This window comes from Nannobrachium achirus (assembly GCF_963921795.1).
Source record: "Nannobrachium achirus genome assembly, chromosome: 10".
NCBI lineage: Eukaryota > Metazoa > Chordata > Actinopteri > Myctophiformes > Myctophidae > Nannobrachium > Nannobrachium achirus.
Genome location: NC_137819.1, coordinates 46,221,671 through 46,249,545, shown reverse-complemented (window position 1 = coordinate 46,249,545; position 27,875 = coordinate 46,221,671). Strand labels below are relative to the sequence as shown.

General features: G+C 44.5%; 2 protein-coding genes across 3 annotated transcripts; one reads left to right on the top strand and one right to left on the bottom strand.

Annotated features, from left to right (window-relative positions):
• Nucleotides 1-103: 103 nt before the first annotated feature.
• On the bottom strand, nucleotides 104-25,894 carry jazf1a (JAZF zinc finger 1a). 2 transcript variants are annotated; one of them, XM_080735863.1, is made up of 5 exons: nucleotides 25,688-25,894; nucleotides 9,806-9,878; nucleotides 6,374-6,567; nucleotides 2,284-2,453; nucleotides 104-952 (listed from the first exon to the last, which is right to left on the bottom strand). In XM_080735863.1, exons 1-5 carry the CDS (start codon nucleotides 25,803-25,805, stop codon nucleotides 776-778), a joined length of 732 nt encoding a protein of 243 aa, XP_080591989.1. In that variant the 5' UTR covers nucleotides 25,806-25,894; the 3' UTR covers nucleotides 104-775. The 2 variants fall into 2 exon arrangements, with proteins under 2 accessions (XP_080591989.1, XP_080591988.1); XM_080735862.1 differs by having other exon boundaries at nucleotides 2,284-2,449.
• On the top strand, nucleotides 7,194-8,618 carry LOC308292737 (cytosolic non-specific dipeptidase-like; the record flags this gene model as incomplete). The annotated part of the gene is made up of 1 exon (XM_080735154.1): nucleotides 7,194-8,618. The coding sequence occupies one exon, from the start codon at nucleotides 7,194-7,196 to the stop codon at nucleotides 8,616-8,618; it is 1,425 nt and encodes a 474-aa protein (XP_080591280.1).
• Nucleotides 25,895-27,875: the final 1,981 nt, after the last annotated feature.

The following is a 27,875-nucleotide window of genomic DNA, read 5'->3' as shown; positions in this document are numbered from 1 at the left end:
ATCTCAGTCAATAAGGAATGAAAAGGAACACTTTGACAGATAAACACAAAAAAATACACGCGATACCTAAAACATGAAAAAAATATATAAAATAAAGCTTGGAAATAAAGTGTAACTATTTATGTATATGCGCATGAATACTTATATTTCTTTTTTTATATACAGATACATATCTATGTTTTATATATCGATATATCTATTTCTTATATCCTGTATAAGTTAACTCTTATGGGCTTAAGCCCACTGCCCTGCCCCCCTCCCTCCCTCTAACACACAGGGAGTCGACTTCTTTCTATTTGTAGACCAACCGCAAAAAAGAGGCAGGGCTTAGTTGCATTTCGTCTTCCTCCCGTTTCGTATCGCTTCGCGTTTCTCGCTTCTTTTTGTTTTTTGTCTTTTTCTCTCTTGTTGTTTGTTTTTTACAGTTAGCACCTTTACGCGAGTAAAATGATGAAAAAAATAAAAGTGTGATAGCATATACGAATGTGCAAATGTACAACATTAAAAACTACAATGATACGTCATTCAAAAGTACAAAGTGATATAGATATATATATATAAAATAAAGGAAACAAATGTAACATAATACAAGGCAAAGAATAAAACAAAATAAAAAACTTTAAAGCATGCACTTGATCCTTTAGTGTGTAGGAGTGAGTGTCAGGGTTGGGGGCCGAGGGGTGGGGTAAGGTGGGGTTTATAGGAATGCTTGGGTTGGGTCTTGGTTTGGGGTGAAGCTCGGCACCAAGCTCTCCACTCCACAGATCTCCACCTCTCAGCCCTGCATCTTGCGCAGGATCTCGGTGGAGACGGGCGGGTGGAAGGTGATGGTGTGGTGCCTCAGGCCCTGCGAGGTCTTGTAGCTCTTCCCGCAGCGGCACTTGAAGGGCTTCCTCACGCGGATCTGCGTGCGGTGGCCGTTCTTGGCGTGGTATTTGATACCGTTCACATTCTGGAGGAGGACATGGCAGGGAAATACAGGAACATTATTATCATCATCATAATTTTTTTAATGGCCACACATCGTTCATCAATTACGTTGGGCACAATTTAGTAACGGAATCAGTCCAAACAGTCCCCTATTGATCAGGTACTAATGCGGAACAGGTATTACCATATTATTACAGCTGGGCAATAGGGGCTAATATCATGATATTGTTTTTATTTAGGCCTACCTCAATATCAATATTGCGATGAGCACACACACACACACACACACACACACACACACACACACACACACACACACACACACACACACACACACACACACACACACACACACACACACACACACACACACACACACACACACACACACACACACACACACACACACACACACACAATGGTAGCCAATCAGGAGGGAATATGGGAAATGGGACAGATCCATGTTGATGACATGACTTTAGAGGTACTGTGTACCGCTTTGCATGATTTTAGGGCCAAATTTGTAAGAGCAGTGTCCAGAAATGTGTTTTGCAAGAATCGGCCTCATGGTGGCGCTAGAAGAGGGCCATGTGAGAAATGAGGGTGGACATGGATCGGGGCAACGGTGGCGGAGATATGAGTAGGGCAAAAGTGTGACGTGTGACAGACAGACTGACAGACTGGCAGACAGACAGCCGGTGGAGGTTTTGATAGTAACTGCGACCTGACAGTCGCAATAATATATTGTGAAGATATTAATAACAAAAGATTCCTTCAGACATTTTCTAAAATAGAGAAAATAGTTGATCTGAGCTTGGATGTGAGCTCAAAACTTTTCCAGAATATTTAACCCGATTTCCAATACTATATAGCAATAATTCAGCTCAATAACGAGTCGCTTACTCCTATGTGAAATGCCAAGACAGGCAGTGTATGCCAGTGGTTCTCAACCTTTTCAGGCCGTGACCCCCGAAATAATCATATTTGAACTGGGGACCCGGGCACCCTCACGAGCACTAAGAGTTGAGGAATTTTGTATAACACGGTTTTATTGTGAAAATAGCCGATCTACATGCTCACTGTGAGCATGTAGATCTGCTATTTTCACAATTTTTGCCTCTAATATTTGACAGTTTGGCCAATGTTGAATTTGTCATTTCAGAGGCATTAACAAAATCAATAACCAAAGACAATGCATAGCTATTTTTCCAGGACCTTCCAGGACCCTTGATCAATTCCAAAACTTTTCCAGGAATGGAAAAATATTTTTCTAATTTCAAAATATTTCCAGGAATTTCATGACCGTTGGGAACCCTGTAGTTCCACCAGTCCCACATTGAAGCGGTACAACACCTTGTATCTCTTCTTGCAGCCTGGCACGGGACAAGCGAAGGGCTTCTCCTCCCCGCCGTTCATGCACATGGAGCTGAGGATGGACTCGGAGCTGATGGCGCTCTCTGTGGTCCACGACTCATCGCTGTCCGACTCCTCGTAGTCCACCTCTTCCTCGTCATACTCACTGCCTGGGGGTCCGCACACGCACACGCACACACACACAAAAAGCACTCTGTTAGTCATCATATAGCACATGTAGCACTTCAACAGGGGGTCCGGGACCCCTAGGCCTAGGGGGTCCTCAGAGTTACTACAGGGGGTCCTCCAAATCTTTGTGTGAAAGAAAGTTTTTTTTTCTCCGTTTTTGAACTTGAACCCTATAGTGTCCATATTCTGAGAACTTTAGCCGAAAAATAGCCGATCTACAAGCTCTGCTATTTTCGGCAAAGAGCTTTAGTGTAGAGGGGAAAAAGAGCAGACTAAGTACTGAGTGAAAGGTCAGGTTTATTAAGTATTGACGGTTCAAGAGGTTAAATATCGTAAAACACAAATTGACCTGAATCCAAAACACATGAAACTATACAGATTATAAGCTTATAAGGTTGGGGAAAAAAAACTATAAGGTCGTGGGGGTCCCTGCTTCATCTCTCTCTCAACTAAGGGGTCCTTGGCCTGAAAACGTTGAAGACCCCTGATATAGCACCATTTCCCAAACAGTGGGTCGGGACCCATTTATGGGTCGCAGACACGTTTTTAAGAGTGCCTTTATTTTCAGTTTCCTATATTTTGTCAAAAAAAAAAAAAAAAAAAAAAGACATTCCCTCCGAAAGTAAAGATGTTCATGAAATATAAAGAATTTCAATCAACATCATATTAACCCATTAAGACCTGAGGCCGATTTTACAAACGCATTCCAAAAATCAGTGGTTTGCAAACGTTTTTGTAGTTAAAAATTATAAAATGTTCAAAAATAGCAGATGTACAAGCTCGCAGTGCGGCACAAAGTGACATACTGTGTGAGTGTGAGCTTGTACATCTGCTAGTTTTGAATAGCCAATGCTAAAAACAAAAACCAAGGAAGCATTTGTGTCATTTTAATCGGTTAAATCACTTTTCTGCTATGTTCAATATTTCAATATTCTTTAATTTATGGAATTCTTTAGAATTCTTATTTGTTTGTTAGTTTTCTTTTTTTTTGAGGCATTACAAAAAGGGATGTTTACTCACAATCCATAAAAGAGGGTATTTGACCCAAAAATGGGTTCCGAGCAAGCGTTTGGGAAACACTGGGTTAGCGCCTAGAATATTACTGGAAAGCACCCTGCAGGAGTCTGATGCGTGTGTTGGGGGACACTCTGTGTGTGTGTGTGTTGGGGGGTGTTGGGTATATCAAAAGGCTGGGGGTTGGCACAGAGAAAGAGATCATTAAGTGGGAGTGATCCTCATCGCGGAGCCTGGAAAAAGTGCTTTGCTAAGAGCAGAACATTTTCCATTCACACATGCGCGAGCGCACGCGCGCGCACACACACACACACACACACACACACACACACACACACACACACACACACACACACACACACACACACACACACACACACACACACACACACACACACACACACACACACACACACACACACACACACACACACACACCACACAACATTACTAACATGCACAGGCACCAACAAAGAGCTACACACTCACGCACGCACGCACACGCGCGCGCGCACACACACACACACACACTCTCTGACCCCCCACCATTTCACAGGAAATGCTGCAACTCAGCATGAGGAAATGGATGGCACCCTGGCACATGTTGAAAGTAGGTGTGTGTGTGTGTGTGTGTGTGTGTGTGTGTGTGTGTGCGTGTGTGCGTGTGTGTGTGTCTCTGTATTATTATACTTGAGGGACAAATCTAGACACAAGTAAAGAAGAATTTGCTAAATACACCAGTCCTCACAAGAAAAATGGTTGTTTTAGGGTTCCAACTGATTTGGGGACTTAAGATATACAATCAGGAAAAGATTGAGGTTAGCGTTAGGCATTTATGTTGGTCTTAGGGGTTATGCCTGATTTGTACTACTCGGTTATGCGTCGGTGTCGCACTCTGAAATTAGCAGATCCACAAGCTCACACCGCATCGCTCTGCGACACGTTCCAAGCTTGTAGATCAGCCTAGTTTCGGTGTGCGACACCAGTGCCCGACTTAACACAACCCAGGCTTCAGGGTTGGAGTTCAAAATGCGGATGTCCTCACAAGTGCAGCGATACCAGCTGGTGTGCGCGCACGCGTGCGCACATGCATATCGTCAGTGTCGGGCAGAAACCTTGTATCTCCAAGTTTCAAATGTGTATGTTTTTTTTGTGAAGTAAAGCCCTGCTTCATCAGACAAGACCGTCGCACAAAACTAATGAAAATAGCAGATTTACAAGCATGCAATGCGAGGCGTTGTGTGCTTGTAGATCAGCTATTTTCACAAGTTTCAATCATTTTTTAAATGACAAAATACAAAACAAACGGTTTTGGACATACAAGGTTTCCACCCGACAACGACGATATATTCCTGTTTGCACATGAGGCCAGACCTAACACTATGTTCACCACCATTTGGGGCTGGACTTGGACATCTGCTTTTGGGCCAGGGAACACGCGGTCCCCGGGCCAACACACAGCGTGACAGCTGCTGTGTAATTAGCAGAGTGTTGAGCGGACTGCTCACTGCACCGCTCCACACAACACCAACGACGCACACTAGTCTAGCACGCAACAGTGGTGGGAAAAGTACTCCACGCACTATGTTTTACTTGAGTAAAAGTATCAATACGGCAATGCAAAAATGCTCTGTTGAAGGTTGAAAAAGAAAAAAAGTGATGACTTTTATTCGCGATGTTTCCGGCAGAGCAAACCTCTCATTCTGTGGACCTTAAAGAAGTAGGTCACCCCCAAAATGACTTTTTTTCTATTGATTACTCACACCATGGAGACTTAAGTTCAATAATATTTTTTGGTATTTGTCGCATTCCTAAGACAAAAATGTGATTATAGCGAATGAACCCCCATTGATTCCAGATGGGGACCCAAATGCATTCGGGTCCCCATCCGGAATCAATGGGGGTACATTTATTGTAATAATTTTTTTGTCTTAGGAATGCAACAAAAAACTAAAAATATGATTGAACTCAAGTCTCCATGGCGTGAGTAATTAATAGAAAGCAGGTCATTTTGGGGGTGAACTGCTCCTTTAACTCATTCGTAGTTTACGGCCGTAAAGCCCGTTAATTTCTCTATGTCTTTCACTGCCGGCTTCTCCTACCTGTTAACGTGGGCGCTCGTCCAGTTCCCATCGTGCGTGATCGGACACTGCTATGCATCGTGTGTTCGCGTATTCCATCAGCTTCTCAAATCCGTTGAAACTTTTTCAATTGATCAATAAGTTCTCCATCTGTAAGCCGCGGAGTTCAGACAGAAAGTTAACGGGCCAAAATAGAGGACGGACTTCCGCTTCCGGTTCAGGGACTCCAATGTTAAAGTTGTCCGCTCAATAATGTGTCCGTGTAGAAACCGATCACGGAGCATTAGTTCCGGCCTATTTTAGTTCGGTTCGATAAAAAATTTTTTTTTATTAATTTTTATTACATTTACGGGTTCTACGGGCATGGCAGAGAAGGGGTACAAAGGGGTATTTTGATGGCAGAGTTTGAGTTAATGACCTAATAGATAAAGCAGTAGTACGGCATGACATCACAGGTCATCTCACATTTTGGGTGACTGGGTCCCCGGCAATAATAATTTGATGACCGGCAGAGTCTCCGCCGGTACGAATCTCACAAGAGTCTCCTACCGAGTCTCCTGTTGACCGCTCCGTCAAACGATTGGCTTAGGAATGCCGACAAAAACTGGAAACATCTCCAGGAACTCAAGGCATGTTTTGATAGAAAATAACGTGCGTATATGGAAGTCCTTCTTCCACCACCACCATACACACCCCAACCATACTGACTGTATACACAAACATGAAGACACGCTGACACAGGAAAACACCAGTAAACACACACACACAGAGTATACACACGCGTCGCGCACACACACCTGCTTTACCTGTGGGCGTGCTGCTGCGGAAGGAGGAGGAGGGGGTGATGGGAGGAGTGACGGGGGGCGTCAGGTTGCCGCTGGTGTGGCGAGGGGGCGTGGCCGTGCTGTTCCTGGACACGCCCCCCGTGATGGACAGGGACAGCTTGGGCGCCTTCTTCTTCATGGTCTCCTGCTCCCGGCGCGCCGCGTCCGTCATGAACCTGACAACACACACACACACACAAATACAGGATTTATTTAGATTCGATTTTAACCACTTCTTTAACCATTATTTCATGCTTTGGCTATTGAAAAATAGCAGATATACAAGCTCATAGCGCGGCACCGAGTGCCGCGCTATGAGCTTGTACATCTGCTATTTTAGAAAAGTTTGTGCAACTCTCTGAATGCATATATTTTTAAAGCGAACATTTGTAACTCAAATCTGTTCTCCTGGGGGTCCCTGGAACAACATATTTTTATATGGGGGCCCTCGGTCCACTACATACAATTCTGGGGGTCCTTGATTTCAAAAGGTTTGAGAACCACTAATATAGAAACATGTTTTTCAGAAAACTATTAGGATTTAGAAGATATTATATTTTGTAACAACTTCTGACTCAGTCATAACCAGTTCCCAAAGCAGCAACGGCCAAATATGGTGTCGACATGGCAGCAGGCGTAATCAAATCGGTCAGCTCCATATATGGGCACAAAAGGAGGTATGCCCATATATGGGCATATACCGATGACATCAGGGAAGCGGCGGCGACAGGAACAGTGTCACATGTATATAAGCTGTGTGGAAACAACATAGTGGGTCACAACGAGTGAGTTACTGGCAAAGATGGCTGATCTAGCGGCACTTTTCAAATATGTGGATGAACATCAGGAGCTGTACATTGAGCGCCTAGCCCAATGGGTGGGAGTTCAGAGTGTGTCAGCATGGCCTGACAAGCGTGGGGAGATCATGATGATGATGGAGATGGCAGCCAAAGACATTGAGAAGCTGGGGGCTACGGTGGAGATGGTGGACATTGGCAAACAGAGGCTTCCTTCTGGAGAGGAGATTCCCTTGCCCCCGATCATCCTGGGGCAATTGGGCTCAGACCCGGGCAAGAAGACTGTGTGCGTCTATGGTCACCTTGATGTCCAGCCAGCTAGTATTGATGATGGCTGGGATACAGAGCCTTTTACTCTGGTGGAGAAAGATGGGAAGCTCTATGGACGAGGTTCCACGGATGACAAGGGTCCAGTGCTGGCCTGGTTGAACTGTATTGAGGCTTACCAGAAGCTTCAGCAGGACCTTCCGATCAACATCAAGTTCTGCTTTGAAGGGATGGAGGAGTCTGGATCGGAGGGCCTTGACGAACTGGTTATCTCTCGTAAAGACACCTTCTTGAAAGATGTGGACTACGTCTGCATCTCAGACAACTACTGGCTGGGCAAGAACAAACCCTGCATCACTTATGGCCTGAGAGGCATCTGCCCGTTCTTCATTGAGATGGAGTGCTCTGACAAGGATCTCCACTCTGGCGTATTTGGTGGCTCTGTTCATGAAGCCATGACTGACCTCATCGTACTCATGGGCTCCTTGGTGGATAAGAAGGGAAAGATCTTGGTTCCAGGAATGTATGAAGACGTGGCCCCGGTTACAGACGCAGAGAAACAGCTGTATGAGAAGATCGACTTTGACTTGGAGGATTACTGCAAGGATGTCGGGGCTCAAAAGCTGCTTCATGACAACAAGGAGCAAATCTTAATGCACCGCTGGAGATATCCATCCCTTTCTCTCCATGGTATTGAGGGGGCTTTCTCCGAAGGTGGGTTCAAGACTGTAATCCCTCGCAAGGTCACTGGAAAGTTCTCCATTCGCCTAGTTCCAGACATGGACCCCACTGTTGTGGAGAAACAGGTTATTGGCCATCTAAAGAAGAGGTTTGCTGAACTGGAAAGTCCTAACAAGCTGAAGGTTTACATGGGCGAGGGGGCCAAGGCGTGGGTGTCCGACTTCAACCACCCCCACTACATGGCTGGTCGAAAGGCCATGAAGACGGTGTTTGGCGTGGAGCCTGACCTGACTCGTGAGGGCGGAAGCATTCCAGTTACTCTGACTTTCCAGGAGGCCACGGGACGAAATGTCATGTTGCTCCCAGTGGGATCCTGTGATGATGGGGCTCACTCTCAGAATGAGAAACTTAACAGAATCAACTACATTCAGGGCATCAAGCTTTTTGCTGCATACTTCCATGAGGTATCTCAACTTGAGTGAATGGACCAGTCACGACACTATATAAATATGAATTATGCTTCCCTCTACTCAAGACCTGCTGGTTTGATTTGCTGTGCACCATTGACTGATTTATACACGTTGTTGTCTAAAAATAAAGCACTCTATTTTCCTTTGTAAAAAGAAAATCGCACCTGTGTGAAGTTAGCAGCGCAAACACTACACACTTGCATATCTCCTTGTATGGGTTTGCAGTTTGCACCGCTCAATACGAATAAAAAAGAAGTTTAGTGTACTGGTATTGCAATGCAGGTATTGAGGTATTGTTCAGTTTTGAGGGCTGAACCTTGCTCAAAACACAACAAAGTATGGCTCTACTACATTTACAGTTTCTATATATATATATATTTCATACTTTGCTGCATTTTGCTTGTGTGAGAGTGCTTGTGTGAAACTATACAGCAACCAAGCAAACCAGGATCATCTGTATATACAAATGTATAGTAGCACAAAAAAGAATAAAAGGTAATGGTGTTAATTGTTATTTGTGGCATGTTACGGCTGTTCTGTGGTCTTGCTGGTACCGAGGGAGATGAAGAGACAAGGTCGTTCTTTGAACTTCCTCCCATGTGAAGTCATCTCAACATGGTACAATAAGTAGAGATGACATTTACAGTCTCACCACTTGAACACTTACCACAGAAATAAACGCTCCCCCTCCCACACCCCCCTTTCCCTCACTCCTCTCTCTCCATTCCTCCCATTGGCTCTCACTCTTCTCTCTCCCCCTGCATCTCACTCCTCTCTCTCTCTCCCTGTTGTCTTTCTCATCGTTCTCTTGGAATGATTTAATAGTGGTTGAGCAGGACATGAGACATCGGTACACCACACTCTCACTTACACACATAATGTGAATGCTGCTGGCTCTGTACAGTATGAGTGTGCGCGTGCGTGTATGTGGAGTCAGGAGTGATTGTGTTGTGTGGTTTTGTCTGCTGGTACAGGGATGACTCACCACCATGTCTATGGGAAGGGATCAGTCACCCAAGCTGTTTGCCGCAAGCCAGACACACAGATGCACACTAACGCATGCACACACACGCACACACGCACGCACGCACACATAGCTCCCAACGGTGGAGCAATACTGCCCTCTATAGATTTACCATCCTGTATGCCTGTGCATGTGTCATGGTGTTGTTGATGGTGTGCGTGTGTGTGTGTGTTACCTGTTGATGTAGCTCAGGGCCAGATACGTGGGCTGCTGTTGCTCTTGCTTCTCCAGGACCCGTGGATCTGTGTCTAAGAGAGAGACAAACAGAGCAACTTCTTTTAAACACTTTTTTTTTAAACGCTATACAATTTTAAATACATGTGAAAAATCGGATGCGATTTGTCCCAAAGGTGTTGTACCAAGTGAATGCAAAACATTGGAATGTTGCTGCCATTTGTTTGAAATGTGTATACAAAGCTAACCTTTCGTAGATGGGTGTATAACTATTTGAAACAGCAAATGCACAATTCCAGGATAGTTCTCTCTAAGTTGCAGTGTAACACAGCTCTGTTTACACTTATTTATTTCCTTTTAATTGTATGTAAATTATTTATTTTTCATTGTTTTGTTCCACCTTTGCTTTGGCAATGCAAAGGTATGTTTTGTCATGCCAAGAAAAGGCCCCTTTGTATTGAAAATGGACAAGCAAGCGGTGACGTTGTGAATGCGAGGATCAACTGATAAGATGCAGAGAGACCGAAAGAGATAGAGAGACACTCACTCACACACGGTACAAGAGTGAGAGAAAGTGAGTTAGGCTGAGCAAGAGAGAGCGAGCGAGAGAGAGAGACATAAATCACTAGTCTAAAGCTTCCAGTACGAAGGAAAGAGTTGGAGTGAATACTCTCAGTATGTAACTGAGTAATATGTCTCCGCTGACTGCCAGCCTGTCGTTGTAGATCACCTGGGCTCCCTCACCCCACCCCACCATAATACACCACACACACTGCTCTCTCTGTAAGGGTGTGCGTCGGTCCGTCATGTTCAGGAGCCCACATATAAATGTATTCACGTGCGTTCGTGAGCGGCGCTATTATTACAACGGTGCCAAAGCTTGTTTTAATTTACTAGCGAAGCATTCCCTCTAAGTGCCCCCATAGCTGCATAATCATTTCTGGAGTCTGAATGTGGCAAAATCTGTCCGAGAGCAGAGCGAAGGGGAGAGAGAGAGAGAGCTGGCTGAGAGGAAGAGGCGTGTGCTGAATGTACACAGCCGTGTGTGTTTGCCACACACACGCACGCACACACACACACGCGCGCACACACACACACACACACACACAAGACTTGTGTGCATGTTTTCCTCCCTGCAGTCTGCTTGCTAAATCAGTAACACTACAGTAGGCAACTTCCACTGCCTGAGGGAAACAACCCTGACTTCAAAAGGCCCCCTACCTGAAAAACAGGAGTGTGTGTGTGTGTGTGTGTGTGTGTGTGTGTGTGTGTGTGTGTGTGTGTGTGTGTGTGTGTGTGTGTGTGTGTGCGCGCGTGCGTGCGTGTGAGAGAAAGAGAGGAAGGCGGGTTAATCTGTGAGCTACCAGTGCCATCAAGTGTTCAAAACAGGAACATACACATGAGAATCATAAGGATTTGTGTGCAGTTATTTTTTTTCTTCCTTTTTGTGTGTGTGTGTGTAGGTCTAATTACAGTGTGCATATAATAGCTATCACATGTATGGTATATTACAATGCAAACCATTAAGGCTAAGGGCTGGATTATCTTTGTACATCTATTAACAAAGCATTACTCAAAGGTTAGTGTGTGTGTGTGTGTGTGTGTGTGTGTGTGTGTGTGTGTGTGTGTGTGTGTGTGTGTGTGTGTGTGTGTGTGTGTGTGTGTGTGTGTGCGCGTGTTGGCCCTCTTAGGACTTTGGTTTTCAGACTTTCACACCTCATAATTAAGAAAGAATGCGGACTTCCCACCACGCAGGAGAGAGAACCAAGGAGACCAACAAACACAAAACACTCTCTATTGCTTGCTATTATTCCATGTGTTTTCCTCTTAAATAAATGTACACTACGCAGGACGCACACATGCAAGTGCATGTTGTGCAAGCACACGCTCTTGCAGTTGCATGCACCACCATGCATGCACACTTGCCATCATCTCCTTTCTTCTGAAACACACACACACACACACACACACACACACACACACATACGTACGTCTGTGGTGGTCCACTGCGGTGGTCCACAGCGGCCTTTTACAGCCCTGCTTTAATCATCCTACCTGCTGCTGAGATGCAGAGACCAGAGACATGCTCGCTCACACTCGCACACGCGCGCGCACACACACACACACACACACACACACACACACACACACACACACACACACACAAACACACACACACACACACACACACACACACACAAACACACACACAGAAAGGCTTAGTGGGAGCTTGTAGCTGGTCACGGAAACCAGGCAAATTAACAGACTTGAAAAAGTGTTGCTGGCACAATGTTGTAGCAATGTTGGAAACACAGCAGCGTTGTGCAGTACAGTAAAGTCTATTTATTAGTAACTACAGCATGATAATGGTTCAGTGATAAGATGACAAACTTATAGGTGTGGTTCGGTGCCAACGATCAAATTGGGCGGACTCATCCGTCTCCTTAGCTTCAGGAGTATTGCAGCAAGTTTCATGTAAGTAAACAGTACTGCAAGCACACTGCCTGAACGGCTGTCTCGATAAATTGAATACACAGGACCACAATGGATGGAGACAAGCCCTTGGGGCTTCTTGTGTCCTTTCAGCATCATTGTATAATTGTACCACTGTACCATTTGCTAAGTGTTAATAATGTATTCAATCAATCAATGGGAACCAGAGGATTTATACCCAACTCCTCCTGCTCCTGGCTTTGAGTCGAAGTGTCCTTGAGCAAGACGCTGAACCCCTAGCTGTCCCCAGTGAGCAGGTTGGAGCCGTCGGTTATGTGAAAGGGTGAATGTAACGCACTGTGTAAAGCTCTTTGAATAAAGGTGGTGTAGAAATACAGACCGTTTCCCCTCAGAAAGGTACTGAGTGGGGGCAAAAGGCAGCTAAAATATCTTTACATTAACCAGTTGGCGTTCATATTCTGTCGTTAAACTACACTTATGTGATGCTGATTTATGCTAATTGCGTATAATTGGACTAATAAGACTAGAGGCTTTAAGAAGTGGTTAATATGAGGTAGGTGTGTGTGTGTGTGTGTGTGTGTGTGTGTGTGTGTGTGTGTGTGTGTGTGTGTGTGTGTGTGGAGGGGGGGGGGGGGGCTGGAGAAGGAGTAAGGGTGGGGGGTGTCAGGGGAAATGGACTGAGCCAGGTGCAGAGAGGGAGAGCACAGCAATAAATGTTCACCCACTTTAATGGCTTCCGCTCACCTAGCCGGACAGGAAACCAAAACACCGGCGATACTGCCATTGCAACAAGAGAACAGGGACCACCATACACACACATTCTCTCTCTCTCAATGGTGTGTCAATCCATCTTAGCTAAGACATGAGGATGATTCAAAAAATGCTTTCTAAAATCAGTAGTCCTCAAAAAAAAAAAAAAAAAATTTGGCCACGGTTCCCGATGCTAGGCGTGGGCGATATGGTGATAAAATATCATTGAGAGGATACAATGTCTCCACGATATACCTTTTCAGAGATATCGCATATATCGTGATACAATGCAGGAAGGAGCCTTATAGAAAATCCTGGTGAATTTTTAATACAGAGATTCATTGCAGAATTCATTTAAACCTGCATTTTGGTCTAAATCAGTAGTTCTCAAACTCTAAAATGTCAAGGTCTCCCCTTAACTCTGACAGTATACAAATGAAACAGGTCCATTTGGTTTCATTTGTATACTGTAAGAGTTACATACTTGTGAGGGTCAATTTAGACCCCAAAAAGGAACCCAGAGAGTCCCTGGACCCCACTTTGAGAACTGCTTTTTCTTTTAGTTTTTGTTACCTTGTAGGTGGTTGTACTGTTAAAGGAGCTATAGTCAACTTTTTCATTGTAGGGCCGACACTTTGTTTACATCCTAGTCTATAGACTAGAATGTAAACAAAGTGTCGGTCTGACAATGCCCAAAATTATTATTTTATCATTATTTTACGCTTTTTGTGGTCATTTTTGAATAGAAACACATATATGAAGCTTATTTTTTATAAAATATTTTCTAAACATTGTTTTTATTTTAGCATCCGTTTTTCAAGAAAAAGATGTGTGTTAAAAATATATGTTTTTTGAAAAACATACGTATTTGTTTTATGGGTTCATTTCACTGTCCTTTCATTTCTACGGGTATTTGGGTAAGCGCTCATGTGTGAGTGGACGCTGCCACAATGATAATCTGCGGGTGCCGCGAATGCACGCGTTGCATACTTGAAATGTTTTCACGCAGGTCTCCAGGGTCTATAAATATCTCCCTAATTACAAGTCCTGTCATTAAACGCAGCAGTGACCAATCGGCAGCCACTCAGAGCCATTTCAACACAAACCTGTGCCTCGCCAACAGAAGTACACTGCTGCCCCCTGTTGAACACCGTCTGCACTGCTCTGTGTGTTTGTGTGTGTGTGTACACGTGTATGTGTTTGAGTGTGTGTGTGTGTGTGTGTTCATGTATAATTCCCTGTGTGCTTGTGGGCACATGTGTATGTTCTTATATGCATATGTGTGAGTAGGTGTGTGTGTGTGTGTGTGTGTGTGTGTGTGTGTGTGTGTGTGTGTGTGTGTGTGTGTGTGTGTGTGTGTGTGTGTGTGTGTGTGTGTGTGTGTTGCAGCAGGCCAAGAATGCAGGGCTTGTTTGGGAGCCTGCTAATTAAACCACAGAGAGCATTTTAATGTGTTCCTCAAACAGTGGGACACCGGATGGAGGGAGAGGAGAGTGGAGGCAAGGGAGAAAAGGAGGAGGGAGGGACTACAGTGTGTGTGTTTGTGTGTGTGTGTGTGTGTGTGTGTGTGTGTGTGTGTGTGTGTGTGGTGGGGGGAGGCAAACCTCTCTGTAATTACATTTCCCAGAGCTTGGTGGGGCACTTGGGCCCTCTAACTTCCGCAGGCACTGTGTGTGTGTGTGTGTGTGTGTGTGTGTGTGTGTGTGTGTGTGTGTGTGTGTGTGTGTGTGTGTGTGTGTGTGTGTGTGTGTGCTGTGCACGCACAAAGTACGGTACATAGGTACACGCATGGACTGAATAGTGGGGTTGCATTTCCAGTTTGGGATGCCGACACACTAATTGCCGGCGCTCCGCCCTGGCAGGTCGTTTAGGACGTGTGATGAACACACACACGTCTTTCGCACACACCAACATCTACACACACCCTTCCTTCCGTGTCACACCTGACCCTGACGAGCTGCCAGCCATCATAGGGCACGCTGCAGGACGGACAAAGCAGTCAAGTGTATGTTGTATGTTGAGTGTAAATTAAATGTAATTCTTACAGCAGGGGGTCTTCAATGGGGGTCCGGGACCCCTAGGGGGTCATCAGAGTTACTACAGGGGGTCCTCCAAACATTTGTGTGGTAGAAACCTTTTTTTCCGCCTTTTTTATATTAACCACTTGAACCCTAGCGTCCATATTCTGAGAACTTTAGCCAAAAATAGCAGATCTACAAGCTCACAACGTCTCGCGCTGCGAGGCGTTGTGTGACCTTGTAGATCGGCTATTTTCGGCAAATAGGTTTGGTGTAGAGGGGTAAAGAGCAGACTAAGTACGGAGTGAAAGGTCAAGTTGTTTTTTGACGGTGGTTAAATATCTGAAAACACAAATCGACATGATTCCAACATACACTGATAATTGTGCTGTCAAACGATGAAACTATATGCAATCTATGAACAGGTAGTGGGGGTCCCTGCTTCATCTATTTCTCAACTAAGGGGTCCTTGGCCTGAAAACGTTTAAGACCCCTGTCCTACAGAATTGACAAATTCACTATGGCCCCTTTTCCACCGGGGTTGAACCAGTTTAGTTCTTTTTTTTCCCTGTCTAATATCGAACCAGTTCAAAGTGTTTCCATTGAAAATGAATTGGTTCAGAACCCTAAAAGTTGGTTCGGAACTGGAACCAAATAATGGCCCTCGGCTCACCAAGGAAGCACCAAGGTTCCAAGAATCTAGAACAGAACCAGTTCTAGAACCAAAGTTCTTCTGGTGAAAAGGGGCCAATGAGGATTTTAACTGTTCATTTATTACATACATCATTCACTTTGAGACTTAAGTTATGGGCCTTTCTCATGTATGTCCTTATGCACTTACATGTGAATAGGGCTGTCAAGATGATTATGATTAATTGTCACATAAATTAATGCAATTAACGATTTAATTGTGTTTATGGCATTGAACATTGGAACATATAAATCATTTTTGTAATTCTGTTTGCCTTTTGTAAACTTAAATATACTATGAAATGGATGAAATGTTTAATAACTTTAAACTTAGGTTGTTTCCGCTACTTTTTTGTTTTGTGACATGTGAATCCACATGCAAGTTTGAAGTTCTTTGTTATTCGTTGTGTACCCCGTTACTATAGTGTCATAATGCAAAAGCCATATATTCATACGGTTTCCTCAATCTTTTATCCCTTATTTGTACTAAACTTGTACAGACTATTATTAATGTAGGGGTGAAATGGTTAATCTAACTAATCGATTAGAATAAAAGAAATACAATTAAATCTAAATACCGAAATAGCAGATCTACAAGCTCACGTGTTGCAATGCAACACGTAGTGAGTTTCTAGATCCACTACTTTCTGTTCACAGCAGTATAAAATAGGGTAAATTTTTCGTGGTTAATCACACTAATTGATTTATTAGATCATTAAAAATTCATTAGGAATTTTTGTGTTGATTATATTTTTTCTTTCTTTCTTTAACACTTTGAGTGCCAGCCCCCCCTGCCCCCCGTCCCTTACCAGTGCCACCATTAGGTCCCATTCATTTCTGCCCCAATTCCAGGGAATAAATTGGAAATGATCCGATATTCACATCGGAACAAAAATGGGAGGTTTGGTAAAAGAGGATTTTTTTTTTTACCAAAAAATTTTTGGAGTGATTTCGGTGAGCGGTTTTGGAGATAGGTGCTCGAGAGTGGGCACTGCGCAAACCAGTCAATAACCTCAGAAATCTAGATTCTGAGATATTTGAGTTCAAAGAAAAAAAACTTTAGGAAGCCATAGCAACAAATTGGTAAATGGTAACGGAACACAAGTACCCTTGACAGAAAGAATGACATGCCTACTTTCATTATGTGCAAAAAAAGTTAAAAAAATATTGTACCATCGTCTAGTTTCAAGGGGGCAAAGTGAAAAAGTATGAAATGACTCAGAAGGTAGAAATTGCCTTACATTTTGATAGAACTATGCACTGTGAATTCACTGTGTTTTTACCTGGTCTAGAAGGTCAGGAAGACAAAAAGTCAGAAAAGCGATGTCAACCTTTTATTTTATGGCAACATCGAACCCTAACCCTGGTGAGTACCTCACACATCCAGCATGAACATATTTATGTTCAACAATATTTACAAATATTTCCAAAAAAAAAGAAATCACAAATATGACTTCACAAAAATAAAATATAACTGGATAAAAGTAAAATAAAATAAATGTGCAGCAAGTAAAGAATAAATAAAATAATATAAAAGTCAGTACTGTACTGTACTGTATTCTCAAAAAAAGGCATTCAACAAGCCAACATTCAGGAGTCAAAGGCACCACAAATAAAGGTCAAAGATGGTACTGTTCACCGTGTGTGTGTGTGTGTGTGTGTGTGTGTGTGTGTGTGTGTGTGTGTGTGTGTGTGTGTGTGTGTGTGTGTGTGTGTGTGTACCTCAGGTGCCTCAAAATGGCCTGGTACCTGTTCCTTGCCATTGTTCTGGGAAAGTACGGCATGGCAATGTTTTTTTGACCACTGCATGGCAATCTCCGGCTTGTGAACGATAGCTGTGAGGAAGAGAAGTCCCAGAAAGTTCTTCAGCTCCCCTAGAGTGACTCTCGCTATCTCCGCCATCATACTGTCCTCTGCGTTGTCATTGGTCTGGTTGCAGATCGGGCTCCCATCCTTCCTCCATCCAGTCAGACTCCACGGGCCCTGTATATGATAGAAATAAATACAAAATACTAAATGAACGTGCTTCTGTATAATTTGTATGTTCTTTAGTAAAGGCTGTCGCACAAAAGTAGTGAAAACAGCAGATCTACAAGCGAGGCGTTGTGTGCTTGTAGATCGGCTGTTTTCACTAGTCTAAATAATTTCAAATGTATATATGTATATATACGTGGCCACTGAATTCTATAGGCTCTGCTTTGATACAAATTTGATACAGATTTGAGATCGATTTGATAGATTATTATGTCACACACACACACACACACACACACACACACACACACACACACACACACACACACACACACACACACACACACACACACACACACTGATTGTATTACTAAACTATCTATCTAGGTATACACACACAATAAAAAACTAAACTATAAAGAAATGTATTCTTACTGGAAGAAGTTGGAGGAACTTCATACACCTACTACAAAACATGGATTGACATCTAGACCTACTGCACATACAGTATGAAACAGAGCTGATACCTTTATGTACTATGAGGAAAATAATGCTGCTATTTGTACCCTGTATATATATAAAACTAGACCAGGTCAACCTGGTTGTGCCAGACCCCGGTTCTGCCAACCCTCTGGGCCTATAAATTTAATGGTACATTTATAGGCTGTCTGTCCCTTTATAGGCTGTCTGTCCCTCCCTCATGTCATCATCATTTGTGACATTGTGATGACATGAAGGCTTTGTCTGTCGGTCTATCCCTCCCTCATGTCATCATCATGTCATCATCATGACCATCTATGGAGAAAAACCGGACAGACCGACATTTGCTTATGTAGGCCTACCCATTTCATGGGTCTGGCAATGACAATGCGACATAGCATTTTCAACTGTTTTTTGCCAGACCCATGAAATGGGTAGACCTACATAAGCAAATGTCGGTCTGTCTGTCCTGGTTTTCTATATAAAGGGTATATATGATGATGACATGATGATGACATGCCTACAAAAGGCATGATGTCATAAATGATGATGACAGACAGGGGGTCTGGCACAACCAGGTTGACCTGGTCTAGTTTTATTGTATGTGTGATACTTGCTTTGGCAATGTAAACGTATGTTTTCTCATGCCAATAACGCTCCTTTGAATTGAATTGTATATTACCAAATGCACCCTACGTGGAAAAAAAACAATAGCAGGTCAGGCTTATTGACATCGGTTATTGATTGATTGAAGAATGTATTACAAGCTTGCATTAGAGTAGACCTACAGATTCATGGCTCATTTCCACAGGAACACACTTTATGCATTATCATACAGTGGTGTGTTCTAGACTTTTTTTGAGGGCATACGATCAGCTACTATTCGTTTGGCCAGGGCAGACGCTATAGTACATAATCCCTATCAAATACGCTACTTTGAAAGGTTCACGAGGGCAGACGCCGTTCATATTTTATTGTTCCTCCATCACGGAGGTATAGAGGCCGGCGCCTGGCGGCGCCGTGCCTGCGAGGGTGTTCCAAGTCGGGCGAGGTGTGGAGGGTAGTCCCCGGTGAGTCCCCAGAACACAGCACTGATCTCATATAACATTGAAAGACAGACAGACGTATAGAACATATTGAAACGTAAAAAGCATAGCTTTATAATGCTTACCCGGTTCGCTGATCGCAGCACACCTCAGCAGTGCGTCCTTCAGGGCAGGGGGAAACAGCACCGCAGCGACCGGGTCGTCCTCTTCGGCTAAGTCCACGCACGGCCTCATTTGGGTGTATTAGCTTAGCGCCCGCTGCAACTCCGCTCTCCGGGGCCATACCTATCGGTGCAGCCGGTGGGCGCCGTAAGATGATACACTGCTCCAAACAGCCTGCCTCCGGTCCGGATCACCGCCGTAGCTCCTCCGTCCACTGTGGATGGCTGGCGACGTTCCTTGGCTCCCCCGACACAGCAGCAAAAACACAGAATTCTCTTCAAATCGCCGGCATCAGCGTTCAACGGCATCACCGTTCATCCTCACGCGTCGCCTCAGTCAAGTCCCAAACGCAGCCGCGCAGCAACAAACGAAAGTCCAACTGGTGCTTCGGGTTTTGATTATGGTCGGTGGCGGCGCTGGGCATGGTTCGGCTGCCTGCTTGGTCTCCATGTGCGGCCATGACTTGCTCTCTGATCAGCGGAGCAACGGTCCGGTAACTTTTTTACAAAATGGAGTATGGACGCCCCCAACCTACAAAGAAACTAGCCCTTCCCTTCCCCCACTCCTCCTAGGTAAAACGTCTACCTTCCGATCTCTCTCTCTATCTCTATCTCTCTAAATAATACTACATCTAATGATTTTATAACTAATTCTAGCTCATTCTCTCAATATATCTCTCTCTCCCTCTGATTGCTGTGTGTAAAAGTCACTGAACTCTGAGACCCTTGTTTCTGGGGGGAACCGGCCAATCAGCATGCTTGAATTTGGTCACATAAGCGTGTAATGTCATGCAGGGGCGTCAATTGGGTATGGCAGGGGTATGCAGCTGCCATACCTTGACAGGGGGAAATAATAAAAATGTACTTTTCATCGTGCCTGTTGCTAAGGTATGGCAACATGACTGGTGTCTTCACCAGACACCAGTCATGTTGCCATACCTTAGCTTGTTCTGAACTGACGCCACTGAATTGTCATGCATGACGACCGTCCCATCGTCCAAAAGGGCTGTATCTTGGTTACCGCATAGATCCAACACTGTACTACTGTAATATGAAAAAAAAGCATCTGGCGTCATATGACGCCAATATTATTTTCTGGCATCATTGCCAAGGTCGTGTCGGACGTCATATGACGCCCTGGCACTGAAAGTGTTAATGATCCAAAAAGCATGCTTTTTGATTTGTTAAATTTGAAAAATAAATCAATAAAATAATCACACAAAAGAATCGACAATATTAGTATATTCGTTTTAGTATAAACCCTAGTTGTATTATCTGGACAATCCCCTTACCCTTTAAATGTATTAAAATTAGGGTGACCAGACGTCCCGGTTTGGATGGGACTGTCCCGTTTTCAAGCTGTGTGTCCCGACAAATCTCTCTAAAACATTATATGTCCCGGTTTTCAACATTCACTACAAAATTGTCCCGGTTTTCGCCAGAATTAAAATAATGGCAGCTGTTTTCAGTGGTTGCATAGACATTTACATGTTCTTTTCATGTAAACATGCTCACCTAACGTCCTAACCAATCAGAAAACATGAACAAATACATTGCGCGTCTGAATATAACGCTGAGGCTGTTTGTCAATCACTCACTGCTTGTATGCAACCCTACGTTAGAGAATGGGCACGCGCGTGCGCGGTAACAACGTGCGCAATGCTTTGATGGTCCCGGTTTTAGGCAACAGTGGTTCACGTCCCGGTTTGAGCGGCTGAAAATATGGTCACCCTAATTAAAATACAACACATGCATTCAAAGGATAAAGACAATGAAGCCCAAAGGCGTATTTATTCCATTGTGGTCCTGCAGCTAAACACACATACTAAAACCTAAACAAACATTACTGCAAACTAAGCACTGTTTGACACTAAAATCACAGAGCTAGCCTGACACCTTGTACGACAAAGGAGGATGACAAGGGGTTTCAAAGCTTTGACCACAACTCTTTAAACTGGTAAAAGACACCCAGTCTTATGATATCAGACCCGGAAAGTTGAATAAGGCCATTCTCACTTCTGTCTATGCTGGGCAGAGAGAGTTGGGAAAAACCCTGTGTGCTGCCCTTGTCTCTTCTTCAGCCTGCTTTCAATCTCGTCCTCACTTTTAATCTATACCCCTCCCTCCCTTCCTCCCCATGTCTGTGTGTTGAGGTAAGAGGCAGGTATGTGCTTGCACGGGAAGACGAACAAGGCCGCTTACTGGCGCGCTGCTAGATGAGACTGAGATCACTGCATTCCTCAGAGCTTACCTACAGTCACCTCACCTCCAGGATTTGTGTCAACACGGAAACACAACAAACAATAGTTTACTGAGGTCATTTTTGTTTGGCCCTCAACCGTACTCCTCACATTCAATGCAGAAATCCTCATTTCCCGTTGAGGGATTCAATTATGTATTAAAAACATAGCCTTAACCGTTGTTCATTGTCATTCTTAGAGAAAAGTAAATAAGGATGGGGGAGATCAAGACAAGATGACTCATGTTGGCATGTTTGCAGTAAACCATTTCTGGGGGCTTACACAAATGCAGAAATGTCTTCAGGCCGCACATAGTATACTCTATCACTAGAGGGCAGTGTTGTTTGTGGTAATATTGGTTTGTGGTGCACTATGATTACTTCATTTGGGGAACCAGCAATATTATGCATAGAATAGAAATTAGAATAGTCCAGTGCCACGCTACCCAGGGGGGCAGGGTGGCACAGTCGGTAGTGCTGTCGCCTCACAGCTAGAAGGTCCTGGGGTGCCCTCTCCTCATCAGTGCCCATACTCTAGGTGGGGTTGGCAAAAGGGCCTTTCTGTGTGGAGTTTGCTTGTTATGTCTCCTATCACAAAAAACATGCAGTAATCCTAGCCTCTATACTGCCTCCCCCTGGAGTGTGTGTGTGTATGTGTAATTGTGTCAACACACACACACACACGCACACGCACACACACACACACACACACACACACACACACACACACAGTATATCGTCACTGTCGGGCAGAAACCTTGTATCTCCAAGTTTCAAATGTGTATGTCTTTTTCTTAAAGTAAAGCCCTGCTTCACTATACAAGGCCGTCGCACAAAAGTAGTGAAAACAGCAGATCTACAAGCACACAGCGCCTAGATCGGCTGTTTTCACTAGTTTAGTTCATTTTTAAAATGATAAATGCAAAATGAACGGTTTTGGACATACAAGGTTTACACCCGACAACGACGATATGCACATGCATGAAATTCGTCCTCTGCATTTATCCATCCAGTGAGCAGCCATTCGCTCAAGGAGCAATTAGGGTTAAGAGTCTTGCTCAGGGACACATCTTGCTGGCCTGGAATCGTAGCTGCGACAACCAGGGGCTCTGGCTCCCCAGGCAGGCTCACTAACCACCCAGCTATGGCAGCCAAAAAACTGTTTGCGAGCTAGACAGCATCCTGACCTGATGTCTGGCTCTGTATATATTTACAAAATTCTATCCTAAATGTAAATGATAGACAACACCTAGAGTCAGAGAACTACACTTGCGGGCACGCACACGCACAAATCAACAGATCTCACACAATGCCACTTCAAAAACCGGGGAAACAGACATGGCCAACTGCAGACAGACACCAACCTCCCCAACCCCCACATCTGTCACAACCCTCTGCCATTGGTAAGAGATATTGGGGGTGTTATTGATTGCTCCGTGTAATTGTTGATGCTTCAGCTGATCAGCGGCAGTGAGCCAGCGGAGGGGGATCTCATCTCATTAGGGCCTCTGATCTGGCCTGTGACCTCCGTTCTGCTCAGCTGACTGCCAGGGTCAGAGGTCAACCTAAGAGCCAGATGGGTGTGTGTGTGTGTGTGTGTGTGGGGGGGGGGGGGTGACATGGAATGGGCTATATAGGTAATTATTTAATTGTATAAAATCAAAGAATACACTATAGTGTAGCTATCCTCAGTGTTAATTCTCCATTTGCAACAAATGTAGAATGTCCTGCATTTGTACAGTCTCAAGAGTTAACGCGTCAAAAGTGGGGAAAGCACGCGTGCCGTTTCAGATTTCCGGGTTGGCAATTCAAAAATGGCAGACGTATGCGAGCTGCGAGCTTGTATGTCTGCCATTTTTGTGTGAGAACTACTTATTTATAAGGCATTTGTAGAATCGTCCTCAGGTCTTAAGGTGTTAAATTAATACTAGCAGTACTCTAGCGTGCATTGACACCATGGGGATTGGGGAATGTACACATTATGTACATCCCATGTTACAAAGTCAAACATGAAACACAATCACATGGCTGTACGTAGGGGCAGAGGCCGGATGGTCTAGATTTCACTTCTTGCTAAATTTGGAAGCGATCCACCGAGCATATGGCGTGATAATCAGTGTTCTATAGACTCACGCACAGCACTTTTACCTAAGGAACACAGCGCACTCTTCCTGTCCTGATGTGATGACAGCATGATTGTCTGTCAGCGCCACCGGCCCACCGCCATAGCGGATTGGTTGGGGGGGGGGGGGGGGGGGGGGGTTCCTTTGTTAATGGGGCAGCAGGTGTGCTATTCCTCCTCGGCCAATAAACTGCCCTGGACCCCAGGTTGCCATGGAAACTGGCTTAGTGGAGCATCCATTTACTCGTCTCCCTCCCTGCTCTGCTGTCCTAGACTACTGAACATGGACGCATGCCACTAATAATGATTAGCTCAGGGCTACTTGGTAAATCACTGCCTTGTCTGACTGGTAGTTTGTTTCGCTGGTTATCAACTGCCTAAATGCATTTATGGTATAATCTGCTAGGGTGGATTACCGGCTAATCCACTGCTTTCACAATAAGTTGCTCATTAAATGTGAGAGGGTGATCTGTGCTTCAGACAGTGGCGAGCATTATACTGTAATCAATTTGTTTAAATATCAGAGATACATCCTTGTGAGATAAGGGGCCGATGGAATGGGGCCAATGGCCATCTTGTGTTTTTGTAACATTAGCTCTAGCTGGCAATACTAAAGTTGGCGGCAGAATCAAACCATTGCATTCCTTTGTATAATATCATTCTGTCTGAAAATAAATGCTAATGCCTAACATATATATATAGATCCAGAACAGACAAACATGCTCTTTATACAAAAATAAAACCAATACAAAAGTACTATCTGAATAATAATGATGGTACTGCATATCAGACTGCACAGGGGTTGCCTGAAGACGTGCAAAGTTCGTACTGAACAAAACAAAGTTTTTTCTATCATTAAACACGCAAAACAATAATAATAACAGTAGTCTATATTTAGGTCATTGCAGGTCGCAGAACATCAATCAAAGAGTGATGGTAATTAGGTTATGCCAACTCAAGATGTCCTCCTAATTGGAATGACAATGAAAGCATGTCAAAAGACACAAGGTGATGCCAGTGATGCCTGCTGTTAAGCACAACACTGTGTTAAAGGGACCGCTGGTCTGCATCTCTGCAACAGCACAGGCCTGTAAATGTAAACATTGGCTGGTCTCCTGATAAAAGTTGAACATCCCAGTGCCCGGAGGGGTTTGTCTCGCTGCGATTGGCCACTTGGTTGCCAGGGACACAACATCGTCCACAATGTTTTGACTAGATCTCTTTCATAAAATGATAGGCTCAATGTAGTGGAGTAAATGTTTACTCTGAGATATTTGAAAAGGTACACATAACATAAGACATTACTTAGTTTAATACCTCTACTACAATAATTCAAATTGCTTTAGCTCATGTGTCCGAGTTAACACACACTAATCCATTACAAGCAAAATGTATGGAAATGTTGATAATACTTTCTAATTGGAAACCCAACAACATTTCTATTACTTTATGTGTTCTTCAACATTGGTCTCCATCAAGTCCACCAAGTTGCCTGACAACAAAGCAACCAGTCACAGAGCGACACCATCTCCAGGCTATGGGATCTAGTCTCTGCCGCTACGTTAGCTGCTCGGAGCCTGGATGGATGCTAGTTTATATGGAAGACCGACCGAGGAGGCGGCCCTGGCTGGAAGTGGGAACACACAGTTGCAACAACAGCAGAAATAACGATAAATATTCAATAACATCAACGCAAAGCAAAACAAGCACACAGCCCGCATTCACAGTCCACGACCTCATGATCCGAGAAGTTGTTACGCCGCTTATGAACGGCACGCCAAGCAAACATAGCGGAATGCAACGAGCCGAGCGCTGCAGCTCGTCTCGTTGCATTCCGCTATGTTTGCTTGCTGTGTGTGTGTGTGTGTGTGTGTGAGCTTCGTGGCTACACACATTAGCTCCCCCGGCTAACTGCTTTAGCTCCCCTCTTCCCCCCCCGGCTGGCTCACCGATGTGATTGTCCTCGATGTGGACGATGAGCTCGGCCAGGGACTCGAACTGGAGACCGCAACCCCCGAACCTGCAGGAATTGGAGAAGAAAGAAGCCGCGGCGATGCCCGTCGTCATGTTTGCAAGCTCTGCTGTGGCCGTGGCTGCGGTGCATCCACTGGAAAAAAAGGAGGGTTCGTCCCGGGAGAGGAGGCAGGGCAGGCTTCGGGTACCGGGGGGTGGGAAGCAGGGGCAGAGCAGGGGGAGCAGCGGAGCAAGACACACCGGGGCGGCCAGACAGACAGGGAGCAGCGGCGGACGCAGCTGGAGGGAGGGAGGGAGGGAGGGGAGGGACGGTGGGGGTGGGGATGCTACTAGACTGACATGAGAGGTGGAGGCAGGAGTGGAAAAAATACATTACATTTTCTACTTCAGTAAAAGTATCAATACTGCAATGTAGAATAGAAGTCCTGTATTCAAAATGTACTTGTACAAAGTTCACAAGTTTTCAAATGTACGTGACGTGGTTAATGTATGTTTTATAATCGTCCCATAATATATCAATTTACTGTACAAAGTATAACTAAAGATTCTAAATGAATGTAGTGGAGTAAAAGTACAATATTTGGATCCGAGATCATCATCATGTAGTGGGGTACAAATAGCTCAAAATTGTACTTGTGCAGTAAGTAAATGTACTTAGTTACTTTACACCACTGGGGGTGGGTGATGTGATGATGGGACTCATACGTCATGTTCTCTGCCTACCTGTTGGTGCTTTTTAATCGGTGCCCCCGAGGCTGCGGGCCGCTGAATACAGAGGAAGAGAGAGGAGCTTTGTGTGCGCTCACTGTGCTGCTGTGATTGTGAAGGTGGTTAAAGTGCGTTGTCGACCCAACCCACACAACAGGAGGTTTAATCCCATTGTGCAAATCCACAGGTAAATTCATTCACAGCCACATGTGGAAGTGGTGCAGACATTGTGAGACAACTGGCATATGAACATAGTTATGCATTCATCATAGACATATGTTTGTTAATCACACCGTAATACACAAATAACATAATAATACCATTCGCTCTGCCATTTGTAGCCTAAGGAATGTTTTTTGTGCAAAACAAATGCTTGCAATGGATTCAGCATCATGACAAACTCCTAGTTAGACCCCTCACATCCTACTTAAATACCCTGAAAAAAACAGTTTTTCTGGGTATTTTCCTCCTGTATAGAAAGTCGATGGGAGCCCAACTTGATTTGGCCGCTGTGGCGACCCCGAAGTTCGCCGACTCGGGCGCCCTAGCTAAATCATTAGAGCAAGCCCTGGGCTACATCTGTGAAAACTTGGGCGCTTTTAGACTGATTAGCACGAAAAATCTCTAAGGCCTCCGACTATTCCCCAATCTTCCACACAATTGCACCTGATCTACTCCCCTTCATAACCTCTATCATCAACACATCAAAAACTAACTCTTCATTCCTCAGATGTCAAGAACTACAGACAGGTATCTCTCATTTCCTTTCTTTCAAAACATCATGTTGTCTCTAACCATCTCTGTATTGTCTCTTTCAAAAACTTGTGTTGCTAACCAGCTCTCTCTCCATCTCTCATAGAACAACCTGCTGGACCCCAACCAGCCAGGTTTTAAACCGGCCCATTCCACAGAAATGGCACTCATTGCAGTCACAGAAGCACTCCATGCTTCCCAGGCTGCCTCACACTCTGCAGTCCTCCTGATTCTTCTGGACTTCTTCAGCAGCATTCGACACAGTGAACCACCAGTTGCTCCTGGACACCCTTGCTGACGGCACTAAAATGGTTCTTCTCTACCTAACTGACCAGGTCTCGTGGAAAGGTTTGCTTTCATCCCCCGTACCCTCCTAACGGCATGTGCACTTAATCCTCTCCAACTGATCCAAAATGCCACGGCACGGTTGGTCTTCAACCAGACACAATTCTCACATCTCCCCCCTTCTCCACTCTCCCTCCACTGACTCCCGGTTGTGGCTCGCACAGAATACAAAACACTGCTGCTGGCCTTCAAAACAGCCAAAGGTATGGCACCTCCATACCTCCAAAGCTTGATCAACCCCTGCATTTGAAGTATTGATGTATTACCTTGCTTATTGTATTGATGTATTACCTTGCTTATTGTAAATCGCTCCGCTAAATTGTGTGTGTGTGTGTGTGTGTGTGTGTGTGTGTGTGT